This window comes from Chelonoidis abingdonii, chromosome 1 (assembly GCF_003597395.2).
Source record: "Chelonoidis abingdonii isolate Lonesome George chromosome 1, CheloAbing_2.0, whole genome shotgun sequence".
Lineage (NCBI taxonomy): Eukaryota > Metazoa > Chordata > Testudines > Testudinidae > Chelonoidis > Chelonoidis abingdonii.
The window spans coordinates 210,573,456-210,596,753 of record NC_133769.1 but is presented as its reverse complement, the minus strand read 5'-3'; the positions used below and the strand labels follow the sequence as shown (position 1 = coordinate 210,596,753).

Below are 23,298 nucleotides of genomic sequence, written 5' to 3'. Positions count from 1 at the left end.
ATGGGGTCCAAACCCCAAATAAATCCGTTTTACCCTGTATAAAGCTTATACAGGGTAAATTCATAAATTGTTCGCCCTCTATAACACTGATAGAATGGTATGCACAGCTGTGCCCCCTCCCAGGTATTAATACATACTCTGGGTTAATTAATAAGTAAAAAGTGATTTTATTAAATACAGAAAGTAGGATTTAAGTGGTTCCAAGTAATAGCAGACAGAACAAAGTGAATTACTAAGCAAAATAAAATAGAACACGTAAGTCTGTGTCTAATACAGTAAGAAAACTGAATACAGATAAAAACCTCACCCTCAGAGGAATTCCAGTAAGCTTCCTTTTACAGAATAGTCTCCTTCCAGCAATCACTCATGCCCCTGTAATTACTGACCTTTGTTCCAGTTTCTTTCAGGGATCCTTGAGTGTGGAGAGGCTATCTCTTTAGCCAACTGAAGACCAAATCGAGGGGTCTCCCAGGGGTTTAAATAGACTTTCTCTTGTGGGTGGAGACCCCCTCCTTTCTCCTATGCAAAGTCCAGCTCCAAGATGGAGTTTTGGGGTCACATGGGTAAGTCACGCGTCCATACATGACTCAGTTTTTACAGGCAGCCGCCAGTGTTTACATGCTATGCTGAACATCCTCAAGGAGACTTCTTATGTGGATTGGAGGCTTCCAAGATTCATTGTCCTTTAAGTGTTTCTTGATTGGGCCCTTAATTTGCACATTCCTTTCTCAAGAAGCTGACCAAATGTTGAGGCCACTTAGAAATCAAGCAAGTACACAGCCAATAGTCATAACTTCAAACACAGCAATGACAGATGCATACCAATAGGATGAATATATTCAGTAGAACATAACGTTTACATAGATATGTTACATGGCATATGTAGCCCAAAACATATTCCAGTTATATCATATATACATTCATAAGCATATTTCCGTGAAGCCTTATGGGGTGCAACATCACAATAATAATTTGCACTTGAATTCTATTTATTACAGCAAAGCACTTTAAATAAAATCATATTTCTAATAAATCTGGAGATCAGTTTCTCTTATTTAATTGTTTTTCTTTTTTCTTTAAAGCAGTCATGGATCAGTTTTAGCCAGCACTATAAAGATATGCTTATCATTTATCTAGTGTTCCACAAACATTAATACATTTGGAGTGCTTATACTACATTTTTTAATTGTTCATATACTTCATACCTCATAGATTAAATCAACATTTACTTCTAGTTGGTGCTGGTATTTTCCTCATCTTTGGCACTAAAGTTGAGGGCAAAGACTCTAGATAATTTATAAAAACTAATAAAAAAATAGAAAATGAATGACATTAAATATAAAGTTACTGTTCTGGGCAAAAGGGAGCTCAATTTCAGCATTGCTTACTGTACCCTGTTTTGGTCAGGTAAGAAAGATTTAATCCTTCACTGTGAATTCTCATGTATTTCCTGGTTTAAATCAAAAACTTCATGTTAATTTAATAGATTTTTTTGTAATAATTGTTTAATAATGTGACACGTGGTTATAGTCCCAGTTGGCCACAAGGAGGAGGCCTGACACAACCAAATATTAAAGCAGATTTTTCATATTGCATTTGGCAGAATCTTCATGCTTAGTATAAGGTAGCTGCTTGTAACTTCTTATTTAATTTTTTCAAATTGTTTTTTGCAGACATGGAGAAAAGAGAGCAAGAACTAGAGCAGATAAGAATGGATTGTGAACACTTCAAAGCCCGTCTGGAAACAGCCCAAGCAGATTGCATGAGGGAGAAAAAGGTACATTTGTTCACAAAAAAGTAAGCTATGATCTGTATGCTTGAGTTTTAGTAAGAAGTGCAGGGAAATACCAGTCCAGCACTTGAACCTTGCAAGATATAATATCTCTTTTTCTTCGAGTGCTTGCTCATATTGATTCCAATTAGGTGTGCGCGCGCTGCATGCACGTTTGCCGGAAGATTTTTACCCTAGCAACACTCGGTGGGGTCAGCTGGGTCGCCCCCTGTGTTGGTCGTTGGAACAGTAGAGCGCGGCTTAGCTGATCTCTGCTTTCCTAGCTACTCATAGTTCCTTAATAATAGTTGTGTTTGTAGTTATAATCTCTATAGTTGTAGTTAGTTTTAGTTGTTTCTATAATATATTTAGTATATATAATTATGAGGGGTTTGGGGATTAGCCCCTTCCCCCAACCCAGTACAGGGGCTCATGCCCGGGTCACCAGGCTTCAAAGCGTGCTCAGCCTGCCATAAGCCGATGCCAGTGGGAGATCCCCACAACTCCTGCCTTAAGTGTCTTGAGGAATCCCATCTCTCAGATAAGAGTCAGATCTGTAAGGCCTTTAAGCCGAGGATGAAGAAAGAGCGGGACTTTTGCCTCAAACAGCTCCTGATGGAGGCAGCTTTTAGTCCAACGCCCTCGGCACCGAGCGCTGAACAATCTGTATCAGGGAGAAGCACTCTTTCGGCTCCGGATTACCCCGGTACCGCTAAGGCCCCTCGGTACCGACTGTCGCCGGCACTGATGTCGGCTAGGCACCATTCCCTGTCACTGCAGGTCAAGAAGCATCATAAGACTCCCGCTGCTTCGGTGCCGCCTGCACCACAGTTGGAGCACCTGCCTAAGTTAGACTGCCCAGCACCAACACCTGCCGCAGCACCGCCAGTTTCAGCACCGTCGATTCCAGTCCCACAAGGACTGTCGAGTCTGGTGCCTGAAAGCTCCCTGGCGCATGCTGTGGTCGAGCTCACTATCCCGTCCACGCCTGAGACCTTTTCCACGGCGAGGGATTTGATTGCACTGACGGAGTCTGCACTGCCTCAACCGCCGGTGCGGGTCATTCAGTCTATTGGCAAGCCTGCCCTGCTGAGGTCACCCTTCATCAGCACCGCTGAGAGGCACCGATCAAGATCTCGGTCCCACCGGTGGTCTTGGTACCATCGCCAATCCCGGTCCCGATGCCATTCACAGTCCCGGCACCCCTCTCCATCATGGTACCGGTTGCACTCGCGGCACCGCTCAGCGTCCCGTTCGCCGGCCCAGCACTCCTGGCGACGAGCCTCGAGATCCCAGTCGACCTCCTGGCATCGTTACGGATGCAGGTCCCGGTCTCGTTCACGGTACCGCTCCCTGGTGCCGCACCGAGAGAGATTGTCTAGAGACGTGGCCCCTTCTCAGGGTTTCTCAGCTCCTCGGCCGTCTAGACACACCTCAGTGTCATCTCACGCGGACAGTGCTTCCTATGCACAGGACCGTGACTCAGACATGTCCAGCCGAGTCTTCCAGGAGACCCAAGATCAAGAACAAGGGCCTCATCAGTGGTCATTCTGGACACCTTGGGCGCATCACCAAGCCCAAGGTGCACACCCAGAAGCACCACGCTCCGTGCCATCTGAACACCGGGTGCCAGAGGCAACTGTAAGCCGCCCCCCTCCTGCGGGTACAGATGAAGCGTCCGTTCTGCCGACAGACTCTCAGGTCCCAACTGAACCTGACACCGCCCAAGAACAAGAGCCCACGCAGGACCCTCTTGTACCTGGCCTCTCCTCTTCCTCCTCTCCAGATGAGGCTGTGGCGGGGCCATCCTCCTCCATCCCTCCCCCAATTGACCTGAGGGCTCATCAGGATCTTCTGAGGCGAGTGGCCCAGAATACGAATCTTCAGGTGGAGGAGGTCCCGGAGATAGAAGACCCTGTGGTGGATATTTTATCAGCTGACACCCCCACAAGAGTAGCCTTGCCTTTTATTCGTACGATTCAGGCAAATGCCGATATCATCTGGCAATCTCCAACCTCTATTCCGCCCTCGGCCAGGGGAGTTGAGCGGAAGTACATGGTGCCCTCGAAAGGGTACGAGTATCTCTACATGGACCCTCCTCCCTGCTCCCTGGTCATGCAATAGGTTAACGAGAGGGAGCGCCATGGCCAGCAAGCTCCTGCTCCAAAATCCAAGGAGGCTAGGCGCATGGACTTACTGGGCCGCAAGGTATACTCTGCTGGAGGCCTCCAACTCAGGGTGGCGAACCAGCAAGCCCTACTTAGCCGATACAACTACAACACCTGGACGGCGGTGGGCAAATTCACGGAGCTCATTCTCCAAGACTCCCGCCAGGAGTTTGCAGCCTTCTTGGAGGAAGGAAAGAAGGTGGCAAGAACCTCTCTTCAAGCCTCACTGGACGCGGCCGACTCAGCAGCCAGAACTCTGGCCTCAGGAGTGGCCATGAGGAGAATATCATGGCTTCAGGTGTCAGGCCTCCCACCTGAGTTACAACAGACTACACAAGACTTGCCCTTTGAGGGCCACGGCCTATTTTATGAAAAGACTGACCCTAGACTGCAGAGCCTAAAGGACAACAGGGTGATCATGCGCTCGCTGGGAATGCACACCCTGGTGACTCAGCACAGGTCCTTCCGTCCTCAGCCTCAGCGCGCTTACCACCCGCCTAGGCCGCGACAGGACTTTGGCAGAAGACGCGGCCGGGGGAACCGCAGAAGGCAGTCTGGGCCCCAAGGGGGTCAAAATCAGGGCCCCCCCAAGCCACCCGCAGGACCCAAACCGAACTTTTGAAGGGACGCCCGAGGATGGCGTACCAGTTCTTTCCCAGGATCCTTTTCCACCTTTTTACAACCGCCTCTCCCATTTCCTCCCTGCGTAGGCCCAACTCACATCGGATTGTTGGATCCTACGCACGGTAGAATGGGGATACCACCTCCAATTTATTTCGCCCCCCCCCCCATCCCTCTTCAGGGACCCCTCTCACGAGCAATTCCTCTTACAAGAGGTAGGGACGCTCCTAACCATGGGAGCTATAGGGGAGGTACCGAAAGACTTGAGGGGCAAGGGGTTTTATTCCAGCTATTTCCTAATCCCCAAAGCAAAGGGAGATCTGAGACCCATCCTAGACCTGTGAGGACTCAATAAATTCATGATAAAGTTGAAGTTCCGCATGATATCCCAGGGGACCATCATCCCGTCCTTGGATCCCAGAGACTGGTATGCCGCCCTTGATATGAAGTACGCATATTTTCACATCGCTATTTACCCACCATACAGACGGTGCCTCTATTTTGTGGTCAACCATCAACATTTTCAATTTACGGTCCTTCCGTTTGGCCTTTCTGCGGCCCAACGAGTATTCACAAAATGCATGGCTGTAGTCGCCGCCTCCCTCCGTCGTCATCGAGTACACGTCTTCCCATATCTCAACGATTGGCTCATTCGAGGGACCTCCGAGACACAAGTCACCCGTCATGTGGGCATCATCAATGACCTATTCAGGCAGCTAGGCCTGATGATCAATATAGAAAAATACACTCTGGTTCCCACTCAGAGAATAGACTTCATTGGGGCCATCCTGGACTCCACTCTAGCCAGAGCCTGCTTACCACAGCCCTGGTTTCAGGCGATAGTATCAATTATCCAGGGCCTGCAAAACTTCCCGACAACTTCAGCTCGCACTTGTCTTGGCCTCCTAGGTCACATGGCGGCCTGCACGTTCGTGACCAAACACGCCAGACTACGCCTCCGTCCCCTTCAAACTTGGCTCAACTCGGTATACCACTTGGGCAGAGACAGCATAGACATGATCCTCACGATCCCCCTGAGCATCATAAACTCCCTGAACTGGTGGCAGTCGCCTGCCCTGGTCTGCGCAGGGATGCCTTTCCACCCGCCTCAACCTTCAATGGCCCTGACCACGGACGCATCATCTCTGGGTTGGGGAGCCCACCTCGAGGATCTGTGGACTCAAGGCCTTCGGTCAGCTCAAGAACTGACCTTGCACATCAGTGCACGGGAGCTGAGGGCAGTCCGCCTCGTGTGCTGGGCGTTTCAAGAGAATATACAAGGCCGTTGTGTCTCAGTGTTCACAGACAACACAACGGCCATGTTTTACATAAACAAGCAGAGCTGCGCACGTTCCTCCCCCCTTTGTCAGGAAGCCATCCAGCTCTCGGACTTTTGCATAGCCCACTCGATTGACCTGGTAGCGTCTTTTCTCCCAGGGGTTCTGAACACTCTGGCGGATCACCTCAGCAGATCCTTCCTGTCTCACGAGTGGTCGATTCGTCCGGACGTTATCCATTCTGTTTTCCAGAAGTGGGGTTCTCCCCGCATAGACTTCTTTGCGTCCCGTGAGAACAGGAAATGCCATGTGTTCTGCTCCTTCCAGGGTCACTCCCCGGGCTCCCTATCAGACGCATTCCTGATACCGTGGACGAGCCATCTGTTTTACGCCTTTCCACCATTCCCGCTGGTCCACAGGGTCCTGCTCAAGCTCCGCAGAGACAGAGCCCACCTGATCTTGATTGCTCCAGTGTGGCTGAGGCAACACTGGTACACCATGTTGCTCGATCTCTCGCTGGCCAACCCAATCCCCCTACCTCTTTGGCTGGATCTCATAACTCAGGACCATGACAGACTTCACCACCCAGATCTGCAGTCTCTTCACCTTACAGCATGGTTGCTGCATGGTTAAGCCAGTCAAGTTACGCTGCTCTGCCTCGGTACAACAAGTACTCCTGGGTAGTAGGAAACCTTCCACTAGCTTAACGTATCTGGCCAAGCGGAGGCGTTTCTCCTGCTGGTTCGAGCAGCGTAATGCTGTTCCTACCGAGGCACCGGTTCTTACCATCTTGGACTACCGCTGGTCCCTAAAACAACACGGCCTAGCGGTTTCATCAATAAAGGTGCACTTGGTGGCCATCTCTGCCTTCCACCCAGGGGAGAACGGCCGCTCGGTCTTCTCTCACCCCATGGTTTCGAGGTTCCTCAAGGGCTTGGAACGTTTATACCCACAGGTCCGCCGTCCGGCCCCAACCTGGGACCTTAACCTAGTTCTAGCCAAACTTATGGCTGCTCCTTTTGAGCCGCTGACAGCCTGCTCGCTGCTGTACCTGTCCTGGAAGACAGCATTCCTCGTAGCCATTATATCGGCAAGACGAGTCTCCGAACTTCGGGCTCTCATGGTCGACCCCCCGTATACAGTGTTTCACAAGGACAAGGTGCAGCTGCGACCACATCTGGACTTCCTCCCTAAAGTGGTATCAGCTTTCCATATCAATCAAGATATCTTCCTTCCGGTCTTCTTCCTGAAGCCACACTCATCACGCCGAGAGCAGCAACTGCACTCCCTAGACGTCCGTAGGGCTCTCGCATTTTATATCGAGTGAACAAAGCCCTTTCGTAAAACACCCCAACTCTTCGTCGCAGTAGCAGATCGAATGAAGGGCCTACCTGACTCCTCCCAGAGGATTTCATCTTGGGTGATGTCGTGCATCCGCACCTGCTATGACTTGGCTCATGTTTCGATGAGCCACCTCAGTGCATGTTCTACTAGGGCTCATGCTTCATCTGCCGCCTTCCTGGCTCATCCAGGAGATATGTTGTGCAGCTACCTGATCCTCAGTCCACACCTTTGCGTCACATTACGCATCGGTACAACAGTCCAGAGATGACACAGCATTTGGCTCAGCACTTCTACATTCTGCGACATCTCACTCTGACCCCACCGCCTAGGTAAGGCTTGGGAGTCACCTAATTGAAATCGATATGAGCACGCACTCGAAGAAGAAAAGACAGTTACTCACCTTTGTTACTGTTGTTCTTCCAGATGTGTTGCTCATATCCATTCCAAACCCGCCCTGCTTCCCCTCTGTTGGAGTAGCTGGCAAGAAGGAACTGAGGGGCCGTTGGGTCGGCAGGGGTATATATTCACCGCCATAGCGGCGCCATCCAGGGGGCGACCCAGCTGACCCACTGAGTGTTGCTAGGATAAAAATCTTCCGGCGAACGTGCATGCGGCGCGCGCGCACACCTAATTGGAATGGATATGAGCAACACATCTCGAAGAACAATAGTTACAAAGGTGAGTAACCGTCTTTTCAAGTATATGGCTTCTGGACAACTTGGAAAACTGTTGGGCATTGAGTTCATAGAGCCAAATAATATGTAAATTGTGCACCTAAAAGTTCTAGCGTTAATACTTTTTGTAGACCAGAAAGATCCATATGATAAAAGTAGTAAAATGAAACACAGCTGCCGTACTAATAATTATTTGAAGCTGAAATCTTAATGGGAAACAAATTGACACTTCTGCCTGAATTTCTTTACCTCTTGTTATAAATGTCTCTAAAATAACTAATTACGTATTATTCTCATAAATGGAGTTGGGGAAAAACTAAAATGTTTGATAATTGTGTTCAGAGATCTCTCCTTTTTTTCAAACATAAAATTACACCTGAATTGGTATAATAAAGGGATTGTCTTTTGGTTATATATGTATATATTGCATACTCTACATGAGGTTCAAAATAATTTGATTTTTTTATATTGTATGTGCCACAGTTGTTATGTGTCACAGAATGAATTTAGGACAGTTTTATCCTTAAATATGAATTTCCTTAATTTTTTTTTAAATTGACTCATTATGAATCTGGTTTAACACACAGCACTGCAAATCTACATAAATGTGCTCTTTGTACCAAGAGTGAGAAACACACTGCTTGGGTGTTCTCAAAGCTTGTTGCAAGATCTTTTCAGCTAGTTGATATCAAGAGCTGTTTGGAGGAATTAGTCCATTGAATTTAATATAACATTTCTGTAATATGTCTGTTTCAAAAGGGAAAATACATAGAATGTAACACAGGCATTGCTATGCACAAAATATTGAACAAAACTGGCCCCAGGACCGACCCTGTGGGCACTCCGCTTGATACCGGCTGCCAACTAGACATGGAGCCATTGATCTCTACCCATTGAGCCCAACAATCTAGCCAGCTTTCTATCCACTTTATTAGTCCGGTTCCTTCCGGCCCGTTACTTCTGTAACTTGCGGCAAGAATACTGTGAGAGCCATATCAAAAGCTTTGCTAAAGTCGGAATAAACACATCCACTGCTTTCCGCTTATCCACAGACCAGTTATTCATCATAGAAAGGCCATTAGGTTAGTCAGGCATGACTTGCCCTTGGTGAATCCACGCTGACTTTCCTGATCACTTTCCTCTCCTCTAAGTGCTTCAGAATTGATTCCTTGAGGATGCTCCATATTTTTCAGGGCACTAAGGTTGAGGCTGACTGGCTGTAGTATCATGGATCCTCCCTCTTTCTCCTTTTCAAGATGGCACTGCATTAGCCTATTTTCAGTCATCTGGGACTCACCTGATCGCCAATAGAGATTTTCAAAGACGGCATGTTTCCGCAATCACAGAGTTGAGCCAACTCCATTTAGCACCCTCAGATGCAGCGCATCTGGCCGCCATGGGCTTTGCCTCGTCAATTTCTAATAGTCTCCTGAACCATTTTTTTCGGCAGAGGGGATCTGGTCCATCTCCTTCCCATGCTGTGCTGCAGCCATGCAGTTAAGTCTGGGAGCTGACCTTTGATCCGTGAGACAGGGCAAATAAAGCATTGAGTAATTAGCCTTTTCCACATCCTGTGTCACTTAGGTTGCTCACTATTCATTAGGAGCAACTTTCCTTGGACTTCTCTTGCTGCTCCACCATGAATGAGAACCCTTCTTTGTTCTCTTATTCCTTGCTAGCTCAGAAGGGGTGCGCAACTATGGCGCCGCGGGCCACATCTGGCCACGGACTCTCCTGCCGGCCCTGAGCTCCTGGAGCTGGGCAGGCTAGCCTGGCCTCCGAGATGCTATCTGATTCCCCCACCGAAAGCCTCAGCTCGTCCTGCACGCACTTGGCTTGGCCAAGGGCGGCGAGAGTCTGGACGGCACTGTGTGCAAGAGATCGGCCTGTCGCAGTGCTCTTGTGCTGCGTGATGGTGTGGCTGGCTCCGCCAGCTGGCGCGGCACTGTGTTGCTGCCACCATGGGTGCATCCAGGCAGCGCGTAAGGGGGGAGGGCAACAGTGAGGGTTGGATACAGGGCGGAGAGTTCGGGGGCTGGTCATAGAGGGGGCGGGGGTGTGAGGGTCGGGCCAGTCCAGATGGCGCGGAAGGGAAGAGGGTTGAAATGCGAGGGCAGAGGTCCCGGGGGCGTCAGGCAGGAGGAGGGGGGGCTGAGGGGTTGACGGGGGCAGATCGGGCAGGGAGAGAGTGAGGTGGTGGTTGGATGTGGGCAGGGGTCCCGCGGGGGCAATTCAAGGAATGACGAGGAGGGTTGGATGGGAGAGCGGATGGTGGGAGGCACTCAGGGGACAGGGGTTGGGGGCTGTTGGGACTGGGGTTCGGATGGAGCAAGTGTCTGCGGTCAGGGCATCAGGGGGCGAGAGCGGGGTGGGAGCGGATGGGTGTGCGGGGTCAGCCAGCCTGTCTGTTTACGGAGTCCGACGTGCCTCACATCCAAAGCCCTGAATACAATTCGAAACCCATCTGCCTCGCCAAGCTGCACACTCCAAGTGTGATTTTGGCCTTCCTGATTTCACTCCGCATGCCTGAGCAATATTTTTATACTCCTGGTCGTGTTGTCCGTCTTCCCTTCTTGTTTAAGCTTCTTTTTTGCATTTAAGATCTGCAAGGATTTCACTGTTAAGCCAAGCTGATTGCCTGCCATATTTACTATTCTTTCTACACATTGGGATGGTTTGTTCCTGCATCTTCAATAAGGATTCTTTAAAATACAGATCTCGTGGACTCCTTTCCCCCTCATGTTATTCTCCCAGGGGATCCTGCCCATCAGTTCCCTGAGGGAGTCAAAGTCTGCTTTTCTGAAGTCTAGGGTCCGTATTCTGCTGGTCTCCTTTCTTCCTTGTGTCAGGCTTCTGAACTTGACCATCTCATGGTCACTGCCTCCCAGGTTCCCATCTACTTTTTCTTCCCCTACTAATTCTTCCCTGTTTGTGAGCAGCAGGTCAAGAAGAGCTCTGCCTCTAGTTATGCATTATCTTTAGAGCCTGGTCCTCCCGAAGTTCCAGTAGTTCCATTTCTACAGCAGATGTTTCTGTGACCACGGTGGTTTTGGGATTCGGACAGCCATCATTGATCACATCAACCATGAAAGGGTTTACAAGAAAGGCGAAGCAGGATCTCAGCTTCTGCAAGTCTTCAAACCTGACCTGAAAGTATCAAGCAGTCCTTGTCAATTACCTCTGTATTCCTCAAGTTTGTGATCTTCTATTTCAATTTCAGGGAATGTTTTTACCCTACTCTTGAGTTGGGGAAAGTGGTTGAAGTCTTTTGTCACTATGTTACTGAAGCTTTAATTTGTTCTGGAAGCTGAATACTGCCTGAATAAGGTCAGAAATAATCTTATCCTTCCCTTGGAGTGCCAAATTGAGAGTTTGCAGATGCTGCATAACATCCACAAAAAATAAGAGATTCTGCATCCATTGCTCATCTTTCAGTTGTGGATAGGACTTTTTTCTTTTTTCTTCAAGGAAAGCATTGAAAGGCTCCAGCCGTTCCACAAACCTATTTAAGACATTGCTGGTTGATAACCATCTCACAATACAGTAGAAAGAGATGTCATTAGGTTTGTCTTCAAGATCCAGCTCTTCAATGAAATTTTTGAACTGTTGATGAGTCTTCCCGTTCAAACAGATGAAATTGACAAATTCTGGGACCATTTTTTGTAATATTTTTGTACTTGAAGTATGTGCCTGTGAGATGTTCACAGTAGATGATAAAATGAACAGAGAGAAACTGTGGAAATTTGGGATTGCTTTTCAAGAGTCAGATAAGGCCTACTTTTTCTCCCTACCATGGCAGGTGCTCCATCCATTGCTACACTGACAAGTTTATCCAATAGTACATCGGCATTTGTCAATGCTTTGACAAGTGCATTCTTTATGTCAACACTATGGGTTGTTTTTTCTAGCGCCACTAAGTCCCAGCATTTCTTCTTTCACACTCACATCCACGGAAACATAGCTTCGGTCATTGTGTCAGCTTTCTTACTGAACGCAGAAAGTAGTAGACTGTTTAGGCGTGATTTTAATGCAGTTAGCTTGTTCCTCCTTAAATCTGATTCAGGAGGGTATTTAGACAGAAAGTTGTTATGATTAGTTTTGTAGTGAGGTTTCAAGTTGCTCACTTTGTAGTGAGTGAGCAATGCACTGCAGATAAGGCACCGGGGTTTACCACCTTTAACAGTGGATGCAAATTTTTCCTCCCATTCTGGCTTAAAACTTCAGCTTTCTTCATACTTGCGTTCCTTGCAATTTGAAGATGTCATTGGCATCCACGAAATTAATGGAGGGTTAACACTTAAATCTAAAACTATTGAAATCTGACTTATGAACAGTAAACACAGCCTGTGTTGTGCAGAATGTGGGGAGATCCCAAGCAAGGAGGTCCACACAGTACTATGTGAAGCAATTTTCTGTTATTATGGGCATGTGCAGCTGAAATCCTGAGCCTGGGCACCTCCTGCAGGGCTGGACTCCCAAGCATCAGCTCTCCTCATGGGGCTACAAACCCATGTAACAGCTTTTCCCAGCGAGGCTGCAGTGCCATGCACTGGCTCTTCCCAGCAGAACTGCAGACCCATGCACTGGCTCTTCCTGGTGGGGCTGCAGCCCTGAGCCTGAGTTCCTCTGTGAGCTGCACTCAAACTCTTAAAGAGCTGCATTTTGGCCACGCCTCTTACAGTAATTTCATCTAGATCACATTTCCCTAGTTTGCTTATGAAAATGTTATGGGGGATTGTGTCAAAAGCCTTATTAAAATCAAGATATATCACATCTAGAGCTTCCCCCTATTCAGAGCACCAGTAACCCTGTCAAAGAAGGAAATTAGGTTGTTTTGGCATGATTTGTTCTTGACAAATCCATGTTGGCTGTTCCTTCTAATCCTGTATCCTCCAGATGCATATCAACTAATTGTTTAATAATTTCTTCCAGTATCTTTCCAAGTGTGAAATTAGGCTGATTGGTCTGTAATTCCCCAGGTCCTCTTTGTTCGCCTTTTTAAAGAAAGGTACCATGGTTGCCTTTCTTTAGTCTTCTGTGACCTCAGCCTCCTCCAGGAGATCTCGAAGATAATTGCTAGTGGTTCTGAGATTGCTTCAGCTAGTTTTATAAACACCCTAGGATGAATTTCATCAGGTCCCACTGACTTGAATACATCCAGCTTTTCTAAATATTCTTTAACCTGTTTTTCCCCTGTTTTGGCTTGCATTCCTTCCACCTTGTTGATAATGTTAATACTCTTTTCTTGGTCAAGAATGAATAATCATTTTGTATCCCACTGTTTCTTCACGAACCTAGATAACTGTGATGTCCCAGGTCTCGAACCCAGGCCCTAGGAATCCCCAGACAGCTGCAGCATCCTGACCGCCACCCAATGACTATGGAAACCTGGTGTGCTTGAGAAGCTACTAGGACTAGCCTCAGCCAAGGCAACACCTATGGGAACTCTGATTGGAGGATCGCCCACCTCCACCAAGAGGAGGAACAGGAAGTTTGAGTAACAAGGTGGTGTCCTGTTGTGGCTGCATTGGACCCTGCTTACTGCACCCAACCCTGTTCCTGCTCTGCTCCTGCCTTGGCTCCTCTACCCTCTTCTGCGCCTGCCCCATGCTTGATCCTTGCCTCTCCTCCTGCCTTTGCGCTTTACCTCCAATCCTCAGTAATCAGTCCTGGCTCTGACCCTTGGTTCTGCCATTTAGCGTCTGACTTCAGCTCAGAACCTCATCTTCGATTCCTGGTTCTGACTCTGGCTTGACCTCTGGCTCTGGCAATTGGCAGTTGACTCTGGTGCTGACCCGAGGCTTTGTTCAACAAGCTGGATACCTGCTTTTCCCACTAGACCTGACTTTTGCTCTGACTACTAGGCCAAACTGCCTACGTCTCAGTCCCTAACAATAACTTCTTTAGGAAATTAAGACACTCTCTGAACTTGAGCAAAATTGGAAGCATAAGTGTAATATTTGGTTCACTGTTGTCTTCATAACTAATCACTTTCTAGTTACGTAGTTTATCACTGTTGTAGTCGTGAAGTTTGACCCTTCTTGGAAGACGTTGCACAGCACAATAACTAGTCAGTTGTGTGCACCCTTAGTAGAATTGCTTCTTGGAGGGTTGTTAGTGTGTGTTTTTGCAGGGTCTGTTTATTCCCCTGGTCTTGTAAATATTATTTCTGGTTTTCATTCGTTTGCTATGATGTTGTTTATGAATTGTTTGATTTTTTTGCTGTGGCTTTGCATCCTGACAGGCTTATCCAGTTATGACATTACCAAAGTTATGTCTTATTTAATCAACATTGCATTTCCCATCCTAAGTGCAAAATGCAAACACTGAATAAATGAAATACAGAAAAGAAGAGGGATAGGAAGAAAGTTCAGTGTATTTGAGTAGAAGACTTGCTGCAAGATGGTGTCAGAGAAGCTAATGGATCTGATGTTGAGTTTAAAGAAAAGAGAGTAAATTCAACAAATTCATTTTTAAGTTAACAAGATTTTAGTGGCTGGTTTTAATAACAGACTGCTTTTAGTACACACAGAAAAATTTCCAAAAACTGTTTATTTACCAGCAACAGAAGTCCCAGATTCTTTGGTATCATTAATTAGTGTAAGTCTATTGAGTAGACTACAGCAACAGAAGAATATATTGTGGATTGATGCTGAAAAATCTGCTCAATACATTTCATTTGCAAAACAGTGAATCTGATCATGCATTTCCCACTGCCAGCAAATTTAATCAACACAAGATTGGCTATAAGATGTGATGTAGACAGCTAGATGTGGACATTAGAAAAGATTAGCAAAGTATATTTTTAGACCAATTATGTGACCTAAGACATCTATTTAAAGTCATCGCTTCTAACAGTAACGTATGAATCTGCGAAGCATTGTGGATGGGTGGGGGTACCATGTTATAGCATCTTATCTTTAGGTGACTTTATCAGAGGGGTAGCCATGTTAGTCTGGATCTGTAAAAGCAGCAGAGAATCCTGTGGCACCTTATAGACTAACAGACGTTTTGGAGCGTGAGCTTTCGTGGGTGAATACCCACTTCTTCAGACGCAGGTAGTGGAAATTTCCAGGGGCAGGTATATATATGCTAGCAAGCAAGCTAGAGATAACGAGGTTAGTCAATCAGGAGAGTGAGGCCTGTTCTAGCAGTAGAGGTGTGGAAAACCAAGGGAGGAGAAACTGGTTCTGTAATTGGGCAAAAGCCATTCCACAGTCTTTGTTTAGTCCAGAGCTGAATGTGTCAAATTTGCAGATGAACTGAAGCTCAGCAGTTTCTCTTTGAAGTCTGGTCCTGAAGTTTTTTTGCTGCAGGATGGCCACCTTTAAGGTCTGCTATAGTGTGGCCGGGAGTTAAGGTGTCTCCTACAGGTTTTGTTATATTGCCATTCCTGATATCTGATTTGTCCCATTATCCTTTTCCGTAGTGACTGTTCCATGTTTGGCGATGAACAAGCAGTAGGGGCATTGCTGGCATATGATGGCGTATATTACATTGATGGAGCGTGGCAGGTGAAAATGAAACCAGTGATGGTATGGCTGATCTGGTTAGGTCCTGTGATTGGTGTCGCTGGTTGTTAGATATGTGGGCAGAGTTGGCATCGAGGTTTGTTGCATGGATTAGTTCCGAGCTAGAGTTACATATTGGTACGGTGTGCAGTTGTCTGGTGAGAATACGTTTCAGGTTGGCAGGCTGTCTGTGGGCAAGGATCGGCCTCACCAAGACCGTGAAAGTGTGGGATCATTGTCCAGGATGGGTTGTAGATCCCTGATGATGCGTTGGAGGGTTTTAGCTGGGGCTGTATGTGATGGCCAGTGGAGTCCTGTTGGCTTCTTTCTTGGGTTTGTCTTGCAGTAGGAGGGCTTCTGGGTACACGTCTGGTCTTGTTGATCTGTTTCCTAATTTCCGTCGTGCGTATGTAGTTTTGACAATGCTTGGTGGAATTTTGTAGGTGTTGGTCTCTGTCTGAGGGGTTAGAGCAGATGCGTTGTACCTCAGTGCTTGGCTGTAGACTATGGATCGCTGTAGATGTGCCCGGGCATGAAGCTGGAGGCATGAAGGTAGGCGTAGCGGTCGTAGGGTTTTCGATATTAGGGTGGTGTTAATGGACCATCACTTATTTGCACTTGTGGTGTCTAGAAAGTGGACCTCCCGTGTAGATTTGGTCCAGGCTGAGCGTTGATGGTGGTGGAGTTGGAAACAGTGTTGTTGAAATCGTGGTGGATTATTTCTAGAGTCTCCTTCCCATGGTCCAGATGATGATGAAGATGTCATCAATGTAGCGTAGGTTAGGAAGGGGCGTGAGTGACGAGAGCTGGAGAAGCGTTGTCAGGTCAGCCATAAAAATAATTGGCGTTATGTGGGGGCCCATGCGGGTGCCAATAGCAGTGCCACTGATCTGGAGGTATATGTTGTCATCAAACTTGAAATAGTGTGTGTGAGGATAAAGGCACAGAGCTCAGCAGCCATTTGCTGTGGCATCATTCAGGATACTGTTCCTAACAGCTTGTATTTCCATCTGTGTTGGATGTTTGTGTAGAGAGCTCTACATCCATGGTGGCTAGATGGTGTTTCTGGGAGGTGACAATGCGTTTGAGTCCTAGGAAATCAGTGGTGTCACGAGATAACTGGGAGTGCTGGTGGCATAGGTTGAGTAGAGAGTCCACATATATCCAGACAGTCTTCAGTGAAGTGCCAATGCCCGAGATGATGGGGCGTTCCAGGATTTCGGGTTTGTGGATCTTGGTAGTAGAGAGATAACCTGGTCGGGGCTCTAAGGTATGTTGATTTGTTCCGTGTTAGTGTAGGGAGTGTCCTGAGTAGATGGTCAGTTTCTTTAGTGTATTCCTCAGTGGGATCTGAGGGAAGTGGCCTGTAGAATTTGGTATTGGAGAGTTGTCTGGCGGCCTCCTTTTGGTAGTCAGACCTGCTTCATGATGACAACGCACCTCCTTTATCAGCCTCTTTTGATGATTATGTCAGGGTGGTTTCTGAGGCTGTGGATGCATTGCGTTCTGCACGACTTAGCTTATGAGGCAAGCGTGTTGTTTTTCCACGATTTCTGCCTGTGCACGTCGGCGGAAGCATTCAATGTATAGGACCCAGACTGTCATTTCGACCCTCGAGATGGAGTCCATGTGGAGTTCTTCTTCTTGTGCTGTTGGTGGGTGGGTACCTGTGTATCAGTGCACTGTTCAGTGTTGTCTGGAAGTATTCTTTGGTCGCGAACGGCGAAAGTAGGCTCCAGATCGCCACAGAACTGTATATCATGTTGGTGGGGGTGGCGGCAGAAAGAGTCCCCGAGATGACGACTTTCTTCTGGGCGAGTGTGTAGTTGGATAGATTGACGATATTGCTGGGGGTTAGGGTACCGGTGTGCCCCATGTGTCAGTAGGAATTAGACAGCATTTACAGTCCTTTTTCTTTTGTAGAGAAGTGAAGTGAGTGCTGTAGATCTCCTGTCTCTATTTTAGTGAAGTCCGTTTTTATGGGAAGTTGGTTATTAATGAAGGTCTCCAGTTGAGAGCTCTTTTTTGATGTTTCCTGTTGCGTATAGGATGCTGATCAGGTGGTTCCTAGTTTCTTGACAGTGTTGGCATAAATCCCTCACTTGTGGTCTTGTTGGAGTATGTAGATAGCAGTGGATTTTTTACCTTTATCCATTGGATGATGTCCATCCGATTGCATGCACCAATCATGCAAACAAAACCTCGATGCCACTCTCCCACATATCTACACCGAACGACACCATCACAGGACCTAACAGATCACCTACCATCACATGTGTTCATCACCTGCACGTCCACCCAATGTAATGTAATATACGCCTCATCATATGCACAGCAATGCCCCTCTGCATGTACATCGGCCAAACTGGACAAGTCACTACGGAAAAGGATAAATGGACACAAATCAGATATCAAGGAATGGCAATTATACAAAACCTGTAGGAGAGCACTTCAACCCTGCCCGCCACACTATAGCAGACCTTAAGGTGGCCATCCTGCAGCAAAAAAACTCAGGACAGACTTCAAGAAAGAGAACTGCTGAGCTTCTTCAGTTCATCTGCAAATTAATTGACACACACCATCAAAGCTCTGGACTAAACAAAGACTGTGAATGTTTGCCAATCTACAGAACCAGTTTCTCCTCCCTTGGTTTTCAACCTCTACTGCTAGAACAGGGCCTCACCCTCCCTGATTGAACTAACCTCGTTATCTCTAGCTTGCTTGCTAGCATATATATACCTGCCCCTGGAAATTTCCACTACCTGCGTCTGAAGAAGTGGGTATTCACCCACGAAAGCTCACGCTCCAAAACGTCTGTTAGTCTATAAGGTGCCACAGGATTCTCTGCTGCTTTTAGGTGACTTTAACTCTTTCGATATTGTCAACCCCACAACTTCAAAAATTTAGACAATCCCCCAAAATTGAGATCCCTGGCTTTGAAATCCTGATCGTGGTGTTTTTCGCTTGGTTTGGGTTTCTTTTAATCATATGTTTGGCTCTGTTTTTTTTCCATACTCAAACTTGTTAAGAAAACATACTCCCCCCGCTCCCGCTCCCCACCCTTTATGAGTCAGGATAGGAAACACACAGGGCACCCACACAAATGGGATGCTTCCTTCTGACATGGACTGTACTTTCCCCATTTTTAACTCTTCAGTTGGCATCCTTTTCTTTCCTGGCCCCTACTCCCTCTGCTCAAGGCACTCTCCAGTAGCCTCTCCCCCCATCTCCCTGTTTTCAGTTCTTGACACTCCAGTCGTGATGTCACTCCCCCAGCCTATATAGCACTGCACACATTGGGATAGTCTGAGTGGCCCAGAAGCCCATATCCGTCATTCCTCAGCAGACTCCAGCAGTGCCTCTCCAATTCCTATCCTACACTCTAGCAGTGCCCCAGCTCCGTCCTCCCTTTTAGGCCTCAGCAAGTGCCTCCCATTCCAACCTGCAGGAAAAGCTCCTATTCTGGGAGTAGGGACAGGGGGGCTGCCCTGCCGGGATCCCCCCTATCTAAATTAACTTTTCTACCCCAATATAGTGGTAATGGGGGGCAGGAGTCTTGCTCCCTACTTCAGTGGGAGAGGGCTTCTCTGGATATGTTTACAGTACAATTAAAACCCCCGCTGGCCCGAGCTAGCTGACTCTGGCTAAGGAGCTGTTCAAGTGTGGTGTAGATGTTGGGCTTGGGCAGCCTGAGCTCTGGGACCCTCTGATCTCACAGGGTCCTAGAACCTGGGCTCCATCTTGAGCCTGAACATCTATACAACAATTAAACAGCCCTTTAGCCCAAGCCCAAGTCAACTGTATAATTGCAGTGTAGACATTCCCCTCAGTGTTGCATATGCTCTGTTCTCCATTGAGTGGCCAGGTGTGCTCTGGAATTGCCTGCAGCAGCTATGCTGCTGTTTGTACCAAAGCAAAAGCTGCAGGCTGCAAGTATGAAATCCTGAGATGCATATGGCTGTTTTTTATTTATAAGCAGCTGCAAAAACTGCCTCTAAATCACAATGCTCAGAGTATCTTCACAAGTGTTAGTAGCTCTGCTCTCTCTTTGCTTGAACCATTGTTCATTATTTAGTGTGATGTTTGTTAGGTTTATATTTAGTCCCTTTTAGGCATCAATTTGGAAGGGTTTTTTAGGATATTGGTACCTCTTGGTTTTCTTTGTGGTCTGCTCCTGTCTTTCTTCTTTCTTGTCTGGTCAGGCTAGTCTGTCTGATTAGCCAGTAAGAATTAATTTAAGACTGAATGAGACCTGGGGGTATCTTCATTTCATGTCCCTCTTTTTGGCAACATCCCATATGGCTGTGATAAATATTTGCCACTCCAAAATACTTCCAGGTCTTGTTGAATTTACCAGTCAAGTGCTGTGTTCTCTGTGTTAATCTGTGGCAGAGTGAGCCAAGCACAAAACCAGTTCACCCAGCACTGAAGCAGACAGACCCGTGATGGGACTGCTGCTCCTACACCATGGATGACAGATCCTTGGAGCCTAGTGATCTGTCGTCCTAAATTTGGAGGCCATCCCAAACCTCGGGCCTAGAGTTTAGTGCTCCAGAGATCCTGTCTTATTCTGCCACTGCATGTCAGGGAAGTATAGCCTCTAGGTTCTCTTAGATAGACCACTGTTTTTTTCTGGGCCATCTATTCTAGTTCACAAGCAACTTTATCTCACATGGCTGAGATACTTAGCACTTTTTCACAGGACTGCTACCCTAAGACTCACCTGTCTTGCTAAAATCTCGTCTCTCTGTGAGAGATGCAATTCTTTGTGTAGTAGAAGCTGATTCTACTTTAACTTGAACCACTCAGGCTATTGTAGCTGTCATTGTTCAACTCTAGCACTGCTCCATAAGTTGCAGGTGGCAGACTCCTAGCTCCTGTTGACTTCGCCAGCACACAGCATGGCTACTCAGACTGCTCTGGAGAGAGAATTTAGCTCTGTGGAAGTACTGTGAATTGCCGCATTTTATATATATGGCCGTAATATTGTCTCCCTTTCTCTGGCTTAGTGGTAGAAATGTAGTTGGGATCCTTTGAAACCAAATGAAATGCCCTTCAGTATTAATCTCCCAAAATTTCCTTAAATTAATTTCAGGAGAAACTAGCCCTTCGACAGCAGCTGAATGAGGCAAGACAACAACTACTGCAGCAGGCAGAATATTGTACAGAAATGGGAGCTGCAGTCTGTACTTTGTTATGGGGTGTCTCTAGCAATGAGGAAGCAGTTAAAAACATTCTAGGAGGGGTGAGTACTACAGATGTATGCATTTTAGTGGGAATGCTTAGGTATTGTGGGTAGATAATGTGCTGTAGATAACATATCTTAACACATAGGTGTATTTCAGTAATTGAACATATAACAAAATAATTCTCTGAATTGTTTATTCTTTTTGGTCTATTCAGTTTTATAGTCTATAAACGGTTTAATGTAGAGCAAACAGGGAACAAACAGTAATTTAATATTTGATGTTAAAAGGCACAGATAAGAGGGACATTTTCTTCTCTGACCAACTATCATCAGACTGAAAATGCAGATTACTGCCATCACAATGTAAAGAATTTTGCAAACTCACCACCAGGGGAAAAGAATCCCTCACATTACTTCAGCAATTCTCTTGCCCACTTATTCTCCAACATACGTACCTATCAAGCAGTCCTCTGCACTGCAGTGCTCATCAGAAAATGCACAGTCTACTTCTCATGCCATGAAACACAAGGAACTATGGGATGTTTCTTCCTCTGTTCTGGCCCACAAAATTAAAAGTGATAGTTTTAAACCCAATTTAAAATGGAGAAAAGTGATAGAGCACTGTGCCCGACCAAAAGTCTAACCAGCGTTGTTTTGGTGAAGGAAGTGCATGTTTGGAACTGCTTTGCCATACTAACACATTTCATTCAAATGATCAATTATGTCACTTCCTAAGAGGAATATTCCATGGATCATGATTTTTAAATATCTGCACTTCTTGCACATTGATAGTAATAGGCACCTAGGATGTGCTGGTTAGTTTATGTGTAATATACAAATGTACTGTCAGTGCACAGTGATAAAGTCATTATACTGAGGATGAATTGGCTACTTATTTCTCAATGCTCAGGAGTCGTTTGTTTAAAAAAAAACCAAAAATGTTAAAATCGTACCAAGTGTAAATGGATGCAACTGCTCTGGAATTCTCTGGATGACAAATGGACATACATTATACTCCCAATTTTCCCAAACCCTGATATCTGAACTTCTGCATTATCCAAATCCCTTCCTGGGATTTGGCTAATGGAAAGGTTCGAACAATAGAGCAGAAAACTTCAGCCAAGGGAGAGATAACCCTGCTGGTGAATGGCTCCTGGGACAGTGCAGGGAGCCCTTTACAGGAGTGAGCGAGCAAGACCATGACAGCACAGCTTCAGAGGGCTCCCTGCACTATCCTAGGGCTGCTAACACCCATTCCCTGCAGATGCAAGATGCAGAGAATGCTGCAGTCCTGGTGAGTCAGAGCAGATTCCTGGTCTGCTCTGCCCAGCCACTACAGCCTCCTCCCCAGCACCTTGCAGATAGTTTCTTGCAGTGTCACTCCTGTCCTCTTGATTATCCAAACTCCTGATTATCTGAATAAAATTCATGTCCACCGTGCTATTCAGATAATTGGAAGCATACTGTATAAGATACATTTTAGGTATAAATTGACCTTGATTTGTCATTCAGTGGATGTGCAAAGTGAGTATAACTTACACAGCTTTATCTTACGCTTTGTTGTCAGTAGCTTTTTCTGCAATGCTGCTTCTGTCTCTGCCATGTTTAAGTTGATCATTTTACTATCACACTAAATGGCACTACTATGAGCTCAAGTTGCACTACTTTACCATTTTTGCCAGTTTTCCGATCAGTTTACACTCCACATTTAACTTCTTCTACCATTTATGTAACTGCTGAATCAGTGACATTACTGAGTGCAGCCTGTGAAAGTGATTGTTTTCCCTCCGCACTTACAGAGCAAAGCAGTAAAGTTTTTCACAATCACGGGACAAACTATGGAGAGCTTTGTGAGGTCATTAGGTGAAGACATCAAACACCAAGATCTGGATTCTGATGAAAATCAGTTTGTTTTAGCTTTGGCAGGGATTGTGACAAGTAAGTCAGTTTTGTATGTCAGGACTATATTCCACATATACTGTAAGGAGCATATATTGCAGTAAATGTATGATGATGCATATATAGCTGTTTGACTAAATGATTAATATTTTTAAAATGTTGGTATCATTTATGAATCACCATTCTCTTCAAGTTCTAGAAAGCTTCATTGTCTTCTAGTGGAGTTGGTTCTGCCATGCTAAGAAGAATATAACATGCTAAAACTTACTTTATTTAACTTGGTAAATATGATTCTGAATTCATCCTGGGAGCAGATCTGTTGAAAAGAAAAAGCTGCCATTTAGATTCTCTCTTGCTATAATCACAAGTTTAGACAAGGCTTTCACTTTTAATATAATATTAGTAGAAGACATAAGCTAATTATCTCACTTCCAGAAGGTATATTATATTGCTCACAAATGGTTATTAAGGAAGCCTGATATCGTAGGGTGAGAAGTAAAAGATAGGAAGCCAAAGAACCGTTTGCTCTTGGCATAGAAAAATACACAATGCATTTAGTTACAGCAATCCCAACAATCTTTCATTAGTTTTCATGAAGTTTACACATCAATTAAATTCTCACTAACATACACTTTTGATCTAGGGTTAATTAAGTACAGGGTATTGTCATAAACAGATAGCTAAGGGTTAATGTTTCTTTTCCCTGTAAAGGGTTAACAAAGGGAACCAAACACCTGACCAGAGGACCAATCAGGAAACCGGATTTTTCAAAGTGAGGGAGGGAACTTCTGGTTTTGGGTTTGTTCTGCCTGTTTGTTTTCTCTCGGCTATGAGGGAAGAGCTTT

General features: G+C 46.1%; 1 protein-coding gene across 6 annotated transcripts in view; it reads left to right on the top strand.

Moving 5' to 3' along the window:
• HSF2BP (heat shock transcription factor 2 binding protein) overlaps positions 1-23,298 on the top strand; it is a 119,550-nt gene that overhangs the window by 8,952 nt on the left and 87,300 nt on the right. For all 6 annotated transcript variants that reach the window (XM_032790172.2, XM_032790175.1, XM_032790171.1 and 3 more), the window contains 3 exons: positions 1,674-1,777; positions 20,462-20,611; positions 22,354-22,492. In XM_032790172.2, coding sequence (XP_032646063.1) covers positions 1,674-1,777; positions 20,462-20,611; positions 22,354-22,492 — 393 coding nt within the window. The remainder of the gene's footprint in view (positions 1-1,673; positions 1,778-20,461; positions 20,612-22,353; positions 22,493-23,298) is intronic.